General features: G+C 37.6%; 1 protein-coding gene across 2 annotated transcripts in view; it reads right to left on the bottom strand.

Moving 5' to 3' along the window:
* NUBPL (nucleotide binding protein like) overlaps nucleotides 1-15485 on the bottom strand; it is a 201153-nt gene that overhangs the window by 158639 nt on the left and 27029 nt on the right. For both annotated transcript variants that reach the window (XM_019798942.2, XM_019798943.2), the window contains exon 4: nucleotides 5189-5279. In XM_019798942.2, the coding sequence (XP_019654501.1) occupies nucleotides 5189-5279 (91 nt within the window). The remainder of the gene's footprint in view (nucleotides 1-5188; nucleotides 5280-15485) is intronic.

Genomic DNA, 15485 nt, shown 5'->3' with positions numbered 1-15485 from the left:
CAGCAAAATTTATAATCTTAACCATTTTTAAGCCTACAGTTCAGTGGTAGTAAATAGATTCATAATGCTGTCCAACTATCATGACCATCCATTTCCATAGCCTTTTTCATCTTGTAAAACCGAAACCTATTAAACGATATATCCCCATTCTCCCCTCCCCTCCAGGTCCTGGCAACCACCATTCTACTTTCTGTCCCTATGTTTCTGACTATCCTAAGTACTTCATCTAAGCAGAATTATACAGCATTTGTCTTTTTGTGACTGGCTTATTTCAACTTAGCATAATGTCTTCATGGTTCATCCATGTTGCAAGATATGTAAGACTTTCCTTATTTTTTTTTTTTTACCATAATGAGATACCATTTTATGTCCTATTTAAAGAGGATATGGCTCAATGGTGTCTCTTAGATACAATGAATAGAGCATAAGTTGATGCAAACATTTTGGAAAGTAATATAAACATTCACAAACTCATGACCTGGATATTACACCCTTCGGTTCAAAGCGAAAGGAAATTCTTGCTGATGTGCAATGGAAGACAATGTCCAAAATGTTCACAGCAGTCTTGTTCACAGTGGCAAAAACCTTGAGTAGAGGGAGACGGGGATAGAATGGTGGTATGGTATGAAGAATGACAGTCCTCCAAAGACGTCCACATCCTAATCCCTGGAACTATACTACTGGTTTATTATAAAAGAATGTAACTCAGATTATTGGTTAGCTCTCAGTGCTGCAGGGCAGGGAAAGGAAGAGATGTGGGTGGTGGAAAATTAAATTAAATTAAAATAAAAGGATATAACTTAGAAACAGCCAGGTGGATGAGATGCATAGGACAAGATTTGAGGAAGAACAGAAAGCTTCCATGACCTCTCCAAGCATACCACTCTCCCCAAATCATCTGTTCACCAACCAGGAAGCTCCTGCCTTCCTTTTTAAGACTGAATAACATTCCATTGTATGTGTATACCACATTTTGCTTATCTATTCATCTGCCGATAGACACTGGATAGCTTCCACATAATGGAATAATGAATAGTGAATTCATAATAATAGCAGTGAATAATGCTACTATGAACATGGGTGTACAAAATCTATCCAGTTTTGACAACAAAATCTCATTTCAATCCATTACCCTGTATTCACAACACATACACAAAATCTAGAGTAGAAATCCAGAAGGAAAGTGAAAAAGATGACTTTTTTTTTTTTGTAACATGTCTAATTTCTTCTAGGTTAGCCTCACCAAATCTAGACTATCAAAACTTTTCATGCCTCTTAGTATAGTGTTATTTTTTATGGCTTTTGGTCTTTTCCTATAGAGTCTCCAACTCACATGTGAATATTTCCCACATCTTCCACCTTCAATATTTTATCTTATTTTATTTTTTTTTAAGTTTTTATTTATTTGAGAGAGAGAGAGACAGCGAGAGAGACCACAAGGGAGAGGGAGAAACAGACTCCCCACTGAGCAGGGAGCCTGACGTGGAGCTCAATCCCAGGGCCCTGGGATCACGACCCGAGCCAAAGGCAGATGCTTAACCAACTGAGCCACACAGGCACCCCCATCTTCCACCTTCAAAACTCATTTTACATCCTGCTTTCACCAACCTACGTTCCTAAATGCTTTACTTTCTGTTAACCTAAAAAAGAAAAGAAAGAAAAGAAAAGAAAAAAGAAAAGAAAAGAAAAGAAAAGAAAAGAAAAGAAAAGAAAAGAAAAGAAAAGAAAAAGAGAAGTGATGACATTTACGGTATGTGAATTATATCTTAATCAAAAATAAAAATAAAGCTCTGTTCTCATGTAAAAAAAGGAAAAGAAAAAAATGAAANAGAAAAGAAAAAAGAAAAGAAAAGAAAAGAAAAAGAGAAGTGATGACATTTACGGTATGCGAATTATATCTTAATCAAAAATAAAAATAAAGCTCTGTTCTCATGTAAAAAAAGGAAAAGAAAAAAATGAAATATGTTTTGTTAAAGTACCCCTAAAAGGTTTCTAAAGTACCTAGTAAATAATATTAAAGTAACTATGGGGGCGCCTGGGTGGCTCAGTTGTTAAGTGTCTGCCTTTGGCTCAGGGCGTGATCCCAGAGTCCTGGGATCGAGCCCCACATCAGGCTCATCCACTGGGAGCCTGCTTCTTCCTCTCCTGCTCCCCTGCCTGTGCTCCCTCTCTCACTGGCTGTCTCTCTCTCTGTCAAATAAATAAATAAAATCTTTAAAAAAAAAAAAAGTAACTATGAATCAGCAATAATGAAGTTTATTTTAAAAAGCAAAAATTTGCAAGGCACATAAATAAAAATAGAGTATTAAAAATAGAATTGCAAGTTAATCCTCTCACTACCTAACAATAGCAAGTTCTTTTAATTTCTGTCATCTGAAGATTGGTACATTTGCCAATAATTCTGAAAAACATTGGGAATGATCAGAAGATTAGGAAATAAGAAAAAAAGTTGTGTTTTAACCTGGAATTAGACTGGAAAAGAGAAATGTGAAGTAGAAACAGCCCTAAAAAATATGGCCACATTACAAATATACCACACGACTCATCTACGTATCTTAAGGAGAGCTCTCTGATATAACTCAAAAAGTGAAAGAGACATAGAAGAACACACATTTGTCTTGAGGCAGGTGTTTATCATAAACACAAAGATTTATGGCCTGCTGAAAACAAATCTTTCACAGTTTTTCTTTATTGCTAATTAGGTAATTTCATATTGCATTGTTTTCTGCAACAGCGAGTACAACAGGACAAATTAACATGTTAAAATACAGAAATGTTAAAATGATGCCAATTAGTATAATGGTGGCAGGTTTTTGTTTATTTGTTTGGGTTTTTTTTTAAGATTTTATTTATTTATTTGACAAAGAGAGAGACAGCCAGCGAGAGAGGGAACACAAGCAAGGGGGAGTGGGAGAGGAAGAAGCAGGCTCCCAGCAGAGCAGGGAGCCCGATGCGAGACTCGATCCCAGGACCCTGGGATCATGCCCTGAGCCGAAGACAGATGCTTAACGACTGAGCCACCCAGGCGCCCCTGGTGGCAGGTTTATCTAAGATTCAACAAATAATTTATAAGTTGGGCCTTTAAGAATCCACATTCTGGGGCGCCTGGGTGGCACAGCGGTTAAGCGTCTGCCTTCGGTTCAGGGTGCGATCCCGGCGTTATGGGATCGAGCCCCATGTCAGGCTCCTCTGCTATGAGCCTGCTTCTTCCTCTCCCACTCCCTCTGCTTGTGTTCTCTATCGCTGGCTGTCTCTATCTCTGTCAAATAAATAAATAAAATCTTAAAAAAAAAAAAAAGAATCCACATTCTTTTAAGTGATTGCCTTAATCATTCAGTCTATTTCTTGGGTGACTTAAGATCAGCTTGTCAACACAAAAGAAGTGTTCTTTTAAGGCTTTCCAAAATTTCCAGTATCTCATCTTTACCAGAAAGCCTATTTAACGGCAGCCAATTTGCAAACATCAAATTTAAGATTACAGCTTCAGTAAAACAAGAAGAAAGAAATCAAAGTTCACTTCAAGTATTTATGTTGGCATAGACTGAACAGACTACTTAAGAAAAAATTGACACCAAGGGCTCCACTTTGCCATCACTCATGTGCTGCATGCACCAGTTTTCACATTACTTTAATCAAGAGACAGACATAATAAGTCTATCATTTAAAGTACGCAAATTCATTACTCCTTCCTTGTGAAGTTGACATCTTGGCGTATGTCACATATTTGCAAACTAAGTATGCATTCCACTGAAAGGACAAAGAACAAAGCAGCTAGAATAACTTAGCTTTTTAAGTTTATATTTTCATCAAACAAGAAAACTAAGTGGGTGCTTACAATATACAACTGCTAAGGTCAATTTTATCATCACTACATCTTCAAATTTCCCACAATTATTCAGAACTTAATATTGTAATTGACTCCAACAACTAAAGCACAGACAAAAGCATATTAAATAGCAGACAATGCCTAATTAACTAACATCTAATGACAACAACAACAAAATACTTCTATTATTTACATAGATAATCCAACAAAACCCCTACAGTAAATAGCCATTTTGTTCTAGATCTATGGAAAAGAGAAAGCCCACTAAGAAATGAAAAGAAATTCTTCAATAATATACTCTAATTATAATTTGAAATACAATTTTCTTTAAAGATTTATTTATTTGAGAGAGAGCGGGTGCATGAGCACAGGCAGGGTGAGGGGCAGAGGGGGGTAGAGAGAGAGAGAGAGAGAGAGAGAGGGAAAAAATCTTCAGGTCGACTCCCTACTGAGTACATGGCCAACGCGCAGGGCTCCATCCCAGGATTCTCAGATTACGACCTGAGCCTAAATCAAAAGTTGGCTGCTTAACCAACTGAGCCACCCAGGCACCCCTATAATTTGAAATAAATTCTAATAAATTAATTTCATTCACTTAAAACCATTTTTCAAGAAATTACAAGTTTTTCCAATACTTCTATTTTTTGTTTGTTTGTTTAGTTTTTTTTTTTTAAGTAGTCTCCAAAGCCCAGCGTGTAGCTTGATTCTCTACCAACTGAACCAGCCAGGCACCCCTTTCCAATAATCCATTCTGCTCACAGCATTTCCTTATTCTTAATGCTTTATATTTGATAGCTCTGCAAGGAAGTGTAATAACAAGCATAGTAAATATTAAAGATTTACTCAAAAAAATTACTGTCCTATTGATAGCAGTGAAGGCTGGCAAGAGGAACTAATGTTTTGAGGGTTTTTTTTAAATACCTTAAGACAAATATGACAAAAATCTGATTAGAAAAAATAATTTTCATGACTTCTAACACAAATATATATTTTCTATTCAAATACTTCCATACATCCACACATTTAATGTAAAGAGATAATGATCACTGACTATGTGCCAGACACTATGTCAAATGCATTACACTTAATAGCAATTTCTAATTGAGTGATTTTTCACAGCAATTGTTAACCTTATTTTACATATGCGGCAGAGGTGAGGTACAAAGAGGTTAAACAATTAACCTAAAGCCACACAGTCAAAGAGCTAGGATTCAAACCTAGACAGTCTGGCTCCACATCTGATTTCAGAATTACTATACTACACTGTGGAGAAGGTACACATGGTACATGGCACAATGCCTGATACTCAGGAGGTAATAAAAAAAAAAGCATAACTATTATAACTATCTCTTTTTTACTTACTCTGTGATAATTCTGGATTTCCTTTCAGATTCATCATCTTCGGAATTGAAGGGCCATACACATCCACATCTAGCAAGCCAACGGCCTTTGACTGTAAGGAAACAGAATTTACTATAAGATTATTTCCACTCTTTGTCAAAGATAACACACATAGCAATAGTAAATCTGGCTATAAAAAAGAAAATTCGCAAAAAATTCCAAAATCCTAATCTAAACTTTCAAAGCAAAAGTAAGGTCAAAGATCATAAGCTACTTAGATAAATACTTTTTGTTGGTTTACTAATTTCTTCTAGATAACTTAGGAAAGAAACTCCCTGTAAACGCTTTACACATTGCAGTTCAGATCTCCCATATAGTCTCAAACAGACTTTTTTGATCTGAAGACTAACAAACTACACAACAGACAATGTTAAAATGACTTACAGTGGCAAACAAAACCACAGGAAGATGGAGCATCAACCTTTGGAAAGCCCATCTAACTCAAGTAAGAATACAAAATGAAGAAAAAAAAATCATGGGAATAAGACTATAATAAAGCAAGTGACAAATTCTGACACAGATCTGTCATGGAAATGATAATAAGGACAGTGGCAGACATAATACAGAGATAACCTCTTACATGGAAGTCACAGTTAAACACCTTATGTCTTTTGGAGAATTTATAAACAACTAAAACTGTTTTTCACTGGTGACCCACCTACCTACCAAGGGCAGAATATCCTTATCGTCCTCTTTACTAGTTGCCAGTTCATTAGTAACGTAGCCAAGTAAAAGGAAACAAAATTCACTATTCCCAAGTATGCCTTTTTTTTTCTTCTCCCCCCCCCACTTCTCCTTTGAGAGATTAAATCAATCTGCTACTGGTTTTTCCATATACAAGCAAACAGAATGCAAATACTAACTATACGCCTTTGAGTTATGTTTCAGCAAGACTTAGAATTCTCCTCCCTCTCTCCCTGTATCCTGGCAAGATAAAATTCTTAACCTCTCAAAAAAGCCTTTTTTTAATTAAATAATCCCCCATCTTCTACATTATCTACCTATTTCCAGACACAAAATTACTTTTTAAACCTTGCTGTCTGGTTCCTATCAATACATAAAATAAGGTACATTCAACATTTATGTCCCTAACTTCATACTAAAACTGCAGTTCTAAGAAAACTATTTAATGTCCCTGTGTGACTCACAGAGCCTGGAAGACTAGGGATTAAAATCTGCCTCTACCAAAATCTCAGCTTACTGCAAAATAAATGAGAAAATAGGACGAATACTTTACCTTTAATAGAAAGGTAGCACATAAAATTTAGGTTTAATTCATTTAAGTATTAGCTTTAGAAAGGCTGGAACTTTCAATGAAAAATTCTGACCCGTTCTGAACTCCTTTTTAAACCTCAAACAAACTAATTTAGTTAAACTAAACTAAACTGAAACAGAATTAAATTTATTATGGATAAAAAGATTTTCAGGGGTGCCTGGGTGGCTCAGTCAGATAAGTGTCTATCTTCAGCTCAGGTCCCAGGATCGAGCCCCACATCAGGCTCCCTGCTCAGTGGGGAGTCTGCTTCTCCCTCCCTCTCCCCCGGCTCCGTAACTCTCTCTCGCTCACTCTCTCTCCCAAATAAATACATAAATAAGTCTTTAAAAAAAGAGATTTTCAAATGAGGGAGACTAAAACCTTAAGAAATGTGGATAATTGTTAATACTATTATCTAAGGGTCTGCTAACACTATAACTATTATTAGATAAAGAAACTAAGGGACTCCATTCTAGAAAGGTTCTGTTTTTCTGGTAGGCCCCATTTATTCATGACCCATATTTGCCTCTGAATAAGCCAAAGAAGCTATGTTCCCACTTTAAGAAGGAAGCAAAAAAGCTAATCATTCTCTGAGCTTTGTCCTAGGCCCCAAATACCTGATATAACATCTGAGAAGAGTGGGATACTAAATGTGTTCCAGGACACTCACTTTGAACAAACCTCGGCTGACACAGGCATCAATACTGCTACCTTCAGTAATTCATGAAATAACACCTACTGTTCACCTGACACTCTCCTTTGATCAGACCCCACCCTGGACTCCCAAAGAAACACATGCCCTGGACCCCCTTCCAATATAAAACCCCTACCCCCAAGCAAAAATGAGACTCATTCTCTTTTCCTTTCCAAATTTCCCAGACAGACCATCTATTACTCTCTGTCATTCATGCTATTCAATAAACTCTTTCATTTTTTCTAACTCATATTTGATTTCTATCCTGCACAAAGCCAAGGACCCTCTGGGCTGGTCCTGTAGAGAACCCCCACTCTGGATCCTTGGACCCAGGCTGCCTACATTAATATCATCCTAGAATTTCACCTCTTTTCCATATCTTTTCTCATGATGCCTACAAAAATTAAAAACTACCACAAAATAATAAATGTCAATAAAAACAGACACTATTCTAAGATATTTTTTTGCTTTGTTATTTATATTAATGTTGGTTTTATAATAACTTGAAAAGGTTAGGTTCCAGGTTTCAAACTAATCCCCTAAAAATAAAGTCAAGTAAAATAACTCAGCTTTTAAGTTTGTTTTCATGAAACAAGAAAACAACTAAGTGACCCTGCTAGGGTCAATTTTTTCATCACTCGATCTTTAAGTTTCCTTCAAAATGTAAAGGAGAATCTATCATCATTTGTCCTGTCTCCTAGAAGAAAACCATGCCTATCTAAAGGTGAACTCTTGGCATGAGGGTTCAAGACAAAACTCAAGATCTGTCCTAAAATTTGCTGTGGTAAAAACAGACTTTGCACATACCTATATGGCTACTAATATACATGATCACATAAGAATAAAGGGGGCAGCCACTTGCACACGTGCGCTCTCTCTCTCTTTAAAAAATAAATAAATAAATAAATAATAAATAAAGGGAGAGAGATTACAAGATTTTAGAGTTCCTTTGTTTCCTAGAAAACAGAACTAAAGATAAGAGAGAATCTTCTATGTGTTAGCTTCTCTGCATACTCTCCCTAGTAGTAGCAACTACTCACTGACCTAAATTTAGTACCAAGGCTATTTATATTTATCAAAAAGGAAACAGAGAGGAAGGTATGAAGTTCAGGAAGAATAGAGGACAAGAGGGACAGGGAAGGAGGGAGGGAGGAAAAGATGGAGGGGCGTTAATCAGCAATGTCATATTAAGAACGTGGATAAACTAGGCCTCTATAGCCAGCTCTGTGGACAAATCAGAATTTAGAGATTTTTAGAAAATTTTAGAAAGAAAAAAAAATTTTAGAAACCATGCCATCCTAAATTACCCAAATAAACACCTAAACTTTCCTTAATTATACCTCCTCCATTGTTTGAATCTCTTCTTGATGCCAAGCACCCTAAACATTTTATTTACATTTCCCATTGACTCCTCATAGCAACCCTGCAAGGTGGTATTATGCCTGCCTGTGGATGAGAAAGCTGGAAACTAACACTCAAAATTATATGTCTATATCTATATCTATATGATACCTACAAAAAATATATATATAATACTGCTATATATATATATATAAGTATTCTATCTTAAAATGTATTCTTTCTTAGAATGAAGCAGAATGAGAAATTAAACAGAAAAATACTAACGTCATAAACCTAAACCAGAACTTTAACATGATCTGACTACAAAAAACTTAGACATAGAGCAGGGGTCAGCAAGCTTTTCCCTTAAGGGCCAAACAGTACTATTCTAGGCATTGTGAATCATACGACCCATAACTACTCAGCACTACCACTGTGCCACGAAAGCACAGACAATATATGTCCATGAATGAGTATGGCTGCATTAAAATAAAACTTTATTTACAAAAACAGTCAGGGTTTGGTCCACAGATCACAGTTTGCCAGCTTCAATTTAGAGAATAAGCTTTTTCATGACCAAGTTATTCAATCACCCAACAATCTAATTTTGGTTTTGCCAAGAGCAGGTAAGACATAGTCATCTCTTTAGTGTCAGAGGAGCTATCTCATTAAAGATTTACTTCCATATCCATAATTGGGTAGTTTTTTAAAAACAATAAAGAGCACACTTTTATGCTGTTTCACTGGAACTAAGCATGTCTTGAATATCATGAATAAAATTGGTGTCCATTAAACAAAAACACTAAGCTTATACTAATTAAAACGTATTGTACTTAGAGTTGGCATAGCTCCTGGACCAGTAAAATTACCATAGCTACAAAAATTAGCTTAAACATATTTTTAACTCAAGAATTCAATAATGCTCAAAAAGTGCCAAATAAACCTCATTTGTTTTTCATAATTTACTGCATTATTTTTAAATAGGCTCCTATTATAGGTGTATAAATAGTCTTTTAATTTAAATTTTCAAAGACAGTTTTTATACTGTAGGAACATAAATGAGCAAGATAGAAGGCTATAAATAAATATATGCAGCTGGGTGTGTAACTAGCTAAGTTTTATGAATCCCTTCTACCTTATTCCTTCTGAAATATTTATATTTAGTCAAGAAAGCTCCAATTAAGACTTCTGTTATATTTAATTTCAGCCAGGCTTAAAAGAATATTCACTACAAAAGCCTCATCAAATACAGAACAGATAAGATGATTATTAGCAAAAAATAGCTATAAACTTACTATTTTTACGTATGATTCCCCAATCTTTAACATCATCATAAATGTAACCTAATATAGTGGTACCTAACATATACTTTTTTTCTGACTCTCCTAAAGTTCTCGAAGTCTAGCAGATGACATAAAACAAGAGAGATCAAACCCGAAAATACTATTTAGATTTTGGGATTTGCTTCTTTATAATTCATATTACCCTATAAAAGCTAAAGGTGGCAGATTTACTCAGAGTGCTTATACTGTTTCATTACTACTCCATGAAAACTGCAATGTTAGAGCCTACAAGTCCTGTTTTCCTGTGTCGGGTTTCAAAGGCACCAACAACAGTTTTGATACTGCTTTGTTCTTTCAGCAGTATTTATATTAAAGATCATAAAATTTCATGACATGTTCCTTTTATCCATGTCAACTGGTAATAGATCACACACACACACACACACACACACACACACATATCTGGTAATAGATCCCACACACACATACACACACACACACACACACACACAGAAAATTTAGAAGGATCTCACCCAATTATTTCTAAGCAAACATTCATTTAAGACTAAGACCTGCCTTAAAGGTTATTCTTTCCAGAGAAGTATCCGGTTAAGAATCCCATGATTCCCTGTACATTACAGTTCACTTAATCTTGGACTAGCATTTGGGATTTAGAGTTGAGTCAAGGCTCTTTCTTCTCTTGTTGCTTTGCTTTAAGTCAAGCTGCCATTCATATCAATTTCAATCTCTGGGTAGCGAAAAATATGTTTCTTAATTCTATTAGCTAAGATTAAATAAGAGTCTGATTGGGACAAGAACTAATGGTTAAACAAGGTGACAAGAAAACAATTTCCTACTATTTATCAAAGGACTGTCCATATCTTGAAGTTCAGCAAAGAAAGGAACAAGGGCAACATAAAGGTAAAAGTACACCTGGCTGTAAGGAGCACAAACAGAGATACGTTCATGAAAAATATAAAAGAATCCCAAATGATTGGGGCTCCTGGGTGGCGCAGTCATTAAGCGTCTGCCTTCGGCTCAGGGTGTGATGCCAGCATTCTGGGATCGAGCCCCACATCAGGCTCCTCTGCTAGGAGCCTGCTTCTTCCTCTCCCACTCCCCCTGCTTGTGTTCCCTCTCTCGCTGGCTGTCTCTGTCAAATAAATAAATAAAATTAAAAAAAAAAGAATCCCAAATGATTAATTACTTGCAAAAGAGCTGGGGGAAAGAGCAATAATAGAGAGAGAAATAACAGATTTCAAATTAAAGACTATGTTAGGGCAAAAAGAAATTTAAGAGATCATCTTAGTCTTGTGTCTACTTTTTAGTAATGAAACAGATCCAGAGATAATACCACAGCTGAGCCTAGGATCCAAATCTCTCTCCAACACACAATAAAGCCTAAATATTAACAATCACCAGACATTCCCCTTTATTTCTCTCATTTCATCCTCTACTCTTCTCCCCCTTTTCACTCCACTCCACAGACACTGCCCCCTTGCAGTGTCTTAAACACACCAGACATGCACTAGCCTTCTGCAGTCGTTCCTTCAGCCTAGAATCCTGTTTCCCCAGATATTCACCTGGTTCTCTCCATTACTTCCTTCAAGTCTTGACTCAAACACTGTGTAGTGAGGCCTTCACTGGTCATCCTACCTAAAATGCAATTACTAAAAAAAGGAGTCCAAGATGGCGGAGGAGCAGGAGACCTAAAGTTTGGCTGGTCCCAGGAATTCAGCTAGAGAGCTACCAAACCATTCTGAATACATATAAACACAACTGGAGAACGAAAAAGAGTAGCAGAAACACTATGAACAGAAAAGCGACCACTTTCTGCAAGGAGGAGAAAAGATGGCGGAGGAATAGGGGACCCTTTTTCAGCTGGTCCCCTGAGTTGAGCTGGATATTTAACAGACCATCCTGAACACCCACGAAATCAGCCTGAGACGCACGAAGATACATCTCAATCTCTATAAACAAACATCTCCGGTGCTGAATATTGAGGTACGAAGCAGGGAGCCGTAAATCTGCGCAAAGATATCAGGAGATAAACGGAAGGGGGAGGGAGCCGCCATGCTCAGGCACCGGGAAGTAGTAGCCACCTGCATTGGGGAGTGGGCCAGACTCTTGGACCCGCACCTGTGAGACAGCAGACTGAGACCGTGAGCCTGGGAACGCGTGTGCAACCAGACTGAAAACCGGAGCTCCGGAGTGCTCACTGGAACCGTACTGAAACCGGGAGCTCGGAAGCGTGCTCGTGACCAGACTGAAACCAGCGCTCTGGATCGCACGCGAACCACACTGAAACAGGGAGCTCAGGAGCACGCGCAGGAACCAGTACGGCTGGAGGTGTTAGAAGCACAAAGGACAGAGACGTGCTGGCCCTGGAAGTGAGGGCTGGGAGAGTGGCTGTGGGGCGCACAAACCTGGACGCTACAGGGTTTTTAGCAGCACCAACAGAAACAGAGTTAAAGTGGCCAAGAGAGCTCAGTGGAGAGCAGACTGCGATTTCTCTGTTCTGACAGAGAGGCTGGGTTATGGCCACTGCTANCTCTCAGAAGAGTCACAGAAAACCTCCAGAGAAAGCCACCAGAGAACAAAATCCCAGAAATACCAGCTCACACTGTACCCATCCCCATCCCCCCTCGCAGGGGACGGGGCAACTCTACCCACACAGGGTTGCCTGAGTATCAGTGCGGCAGGCCCCTCCCCCAGAAGGCAGGCTGAAAAATCAAAAAGCCCACACTACTCGGTATTTACCCCAAAGATATAGACGTAGTGAAGAGAAGGGCAACATGCACCCCAATGTTCATAGCAGCATTGTCCACAATAGCGAAACTGTGGAAGGAGCCGAGATGCCCTTCAACAGATGACTGGATTAAGAAGATGTGGTCCATATATACACTGGAATATTATTCAGCATCAGAAAGAACGATTACACAACATTGGCAGCAACATGGATGGGACTGGAGGAGATTATGCTAAGTGAAGTAAGTCAAGCAGAGAAAGACAATTATCATATGGTTTCACTCATTTATGGAACATAAGAAATAGGAAGATCGGTAGGAGAAGGAAGAGAAGACTGAAAGGGGGTGAACAGAAGGGGGAATGAAGCATGAGAGACTATGGACTCTGGGAAACAAACTGAAGGCTTCAGAGGGGAGGGGGGTAGGATTGGGATAGGCCAGTGATGGGTATTAAGGAGGGCACATATTGCATGGTGCACTGGGCGTTATACGCAAATAATGAATGGCATGAAAAACTGGGGATATACTGTATGATGACTAATATAACAAATAAAAATTATTATTAAAAAATAAAAAATAAAATGCAATTACCTCATTATCATACTGGATGTTTCCCATTCCCTTCCTACTTTTTCTTTTCTTTCTTTCTTCTTAGCACCTATACCAGACTTATTTGTCTCATTTATTGTGTCTCCCCAATGGAATGTTAATTCCATTAGGGTAAGGATTTCTGCATGTTTTGTTCTACTGTACCTAGAACCTAGAACAGTAGGCAGTCATGGAGATACCATGTGCCACCCCAAGAAATTCTGATTCAGTAGGTGTAGGCTGGGGTCCAACAAACTGCATTTGTAATAATCTAAGGTATAGGATGACCACAATGTGAAAAACAGTAATATAGATAATACAGGAAAGAGTAAGACAAAAATTTGCTGTAAGGGCGCAAGCCTTGGAACCAGCAGGATCATGGTAATGGTAATTTATAGTAAGCAACAGTAACACTGAGGAGTTTAAAGTGTGTATATATACATAGATAGATAGATATAGATATAAAAGAATAGTTAACATTCTGCCATATGGGTGAATAGTCAGTCACATATTGCATGGGACATATATATACAAAAATTATTCACTGTTTATCTGAAATTCAAATTTAACGGAGTGGGTGTCCTATATTTTTATTTTCTAAATCTAGCAACCCTAGATTTTCTAAAGCCAGCAACCCTGGCATCTCTCATCAACAGTGCAGTCAGAATGATTCAGTTGAAACATAAGTCTGATCATGTGTGCTCAAAACCCTCATTACGTCCCCACCTCTCCTCATTTCATGTAAAAACCAAAGTCCTCACAACAATTCACCAGACTCCACATAATCTAGCCAGTTCCCCACCCCCCCACTCCCAATCCTGTTAATTTCATCACTCATTACTCCCTCCACTTCTTAGTCCAGGAGCTAACTGTGTTTTTACTATTCCTTGAAGAGAAAGCTATGCATGCCCCCACCCATTAGTCCTTAAACTGGCTGCTCCTTTTGCCCAACATACTTTCCCCTCAGACAGTCACAAGACCATTCTCTCAACTCCTTTAAATCTCTGCTCAAATACCGTATTTTCAATGCAGCTACCCTAAATCCACCTTCACCCTCAAGCACTACCCCAATCCCAGATCACTTTTATCACTTTCTACCTCTGGAGCTTATTTATGATGGTTATTATCTATTTACTGTAAACTCCATAAGGGTAGGGATATCCCTCAGTACCTAAAACAGATTTGTTCAGTGAATGGATGGGTGGATGAATGAACTAACAAATGAATGAACAAACCTCCATTCGTTCCTCGGTTACTATATGATCCCTAAGATCCCTCTTAAGCTTTAACATTCTATGATTTCATGAAAGTTCCTCTTCTATTACTTTTATACAAACATTTTAACTTACAGGATCTAAAATTAGATGTGTATAAGGCTAAAAATATTCTGGTGTTAAAAAAAAGAGTCATATCTTTGCAACGTATTCCTAACCACCACTTTTCCCAGTGAAAATCCATGTCATCTTCATTTTTCTATCAAACTCCAGAAAAACAGGACTTCCAGAAAGAAAATCTAGTGCAAAGAATGGCTATGGTGGACTACTATAAATAAATATATATATACATATATATATATAATAAAAGTACACTAGATAAATCTTTGAAAACAAAAGCCATAAACATGGTATGAAAGGGTTCATTAAAAAGAGAGCAACTTTAAACCTGCTCATTAGCACAATAAGCTTCAACAGTTTCAAATATAAAAGGGCTGCACCAGACTTTTGTTGTGCTTTTTTTTCCCTTTCCAGAACAAGATAAGTAACATATTTTATAACAAGAAGCAATTCCACACTTTCATCTAGTAACAGAGATAGCAAATCATAGGTAAAACAACTAAGATTAAGAAAAGAAAAACCTTAAATCCTTAGCCTGTATAACTCAAGGGGGGAGAAAGTATTAATGCCCTTAGTAAAGTCTTCAAATACAGAGAAAAATTAGCCTACTATCACCATGGTAATTTATAAAATGCAGAAAAAGATACCTAGACACTAACCCCTAAAAATAAGTCATCTTATTTGTGACATCAACCAGCCAGTTTTTTGCCAGAATCCAAGCCTACAAACCTAGAAACCTAACCAAACAAGAACCTTTCCCAAACCAGATAAAGTACTGCAGCAAAAGCACTGAAAACCAACATCAATTCCTTTAGAATATTCTTAGCTTAACTGCAATGCAGGGAAAAGCATTTACAATTCTGAAAGCAGCTCTTCCAAAGAAAAGCAATACAGCAATCACAGGAATTGAATGTGAACAGAGCACTTGATCCACCCTTCAGACTCAAAATCATAGGAGCCAAGCAGCTGGTTATGAAAACCCTCTGCTCACTTCCTCTCAGTGGCCCTTCCAACAC

Source organism: Ailuropoda melanoleuca, chromosome 20, assembly GCF_002007445.2.
Source record: "Ailuropoda melanoleuca isolate Jingjing chromosome 20, ASM200744v2, whole genome shotgun sequence".
Taxonomy (NCBI): Eukaryota; Metazoa; Chordata; class Mammalia; order Carnivora; family Ursidae; genus Ailuropoda; species Ailuropoda melanoleuca.
The sequence above is the reverse complement of the archived record's forward strand: the minus strand, read 5'-3'. Positions and strand labels throughout refer to the sequence as shown.